General features: G+C 35.9%; 1 protein-coding gene across 3 annotated transcripts in view; it reads right to left on the reverse strand.

Annotated features, from left to right (window-relative positions):
• LOC119586520 (rab GTPase-activating protein 1-like) overlaps nt 1-883 on the reverse strand; it is a 36,962-nt gene that overhangs the window by 15,706 nt on the left and 20,373 nt on the right. For all 3 annotated transcript variants that reach the window (XM_037935271.1, XM_037935272.1, XM_037935270.1), the window contains one exon: nt 426-573. In XM_037935271.1, coding sequence (XP_037791199.1) covers nt 426-573 — 148 coding nt within the window. The remainder of the gene's footprint in view (nt 1-425; nt 574-883) is intronic.

Consider the following 883-nt stretch of genomic DNA (forward strand, 5'->3'; position numbering starts at 1 on the left):
AATTGTGAGATCTAAACACATTGGAGCCCTGAACTATCTTCCACAATTAGCCCATCTGCTAATTTATCCTTCTGAAGGAGAGGGAGGAAAAAAAAAAAAAAACTTTTTGGGGTTTACTCTAGAAAATGTCATTAGTGAGAAGTGGATATAAGGGCAAAAAACAAATCACACAGGCAAGATAGGTCTGTCATCCCAAAAATCAAAATACAGTGTCCTCAAAAATTACACCATCAACAGCAGGGCCAATCTGTAATCATTTCAGGGTAAAATTCACCTTGATGTGCAACTACCAGATGAGTATCAACAACTCTTTACCTTGGAAGATGACAATTCTTTCATATATATACATTTTTCATTTTTTTTTTTACGTTTGTTTTGGATCAAGTCAAGTAAATCCTCACATTCTGAAAATCCTCTTCACTTACTCATGACTAGATCTATGGCAACGGTCATGAAGACTCTCTTGTCCCTCTGAGTCTCCTGATTAAGCTCTGTGAACACGGGGTCTGTCGGGTCCCAGTGACCGGATATGACATAACTTCTCTTGTCATTTGCATTGCTCCCCATTGATACCTGGCAAAAGACATTAAAAAAAAGGCATTCAATAATAAAGGGCTTTTGTTATAAAGGCAACTATAAATAAACACAATTTCTTAAAATGTATGATTGCCTATGTTACAAACTTCTTTGCTTAGATTAATTTCATTACCATTCTTTTCCTCCTTCTACACAAGAGAAAGTAATGACAAGGCAATAAAAGTAACATAAATAATCTAATGTCACTGATGTGCCCAAGGTATTGGCTCCTATCTACATGAACTTCAACTATAACATGACTAAACATCAGGTGTGTACGAAGACATCTCATGCAAAACTCTATTTC

The sequence above is a fragment of the Penaeus monodon genome, chromosome 21 (genome assembly GCF_015228065.2).
Source record: "Penaeus monodon isolate SGIC_2016 chromosome 21, NSTDA_Pmon_1, whole genome shotgun sequence".
NCBI classification, from domain to species: domain Eukaryota; kingdom Metazoa; phylum Arthropoda; class Malacostraca; order Decapoda; family Penaeidae; genus Penaeus; species Penaeus monodon.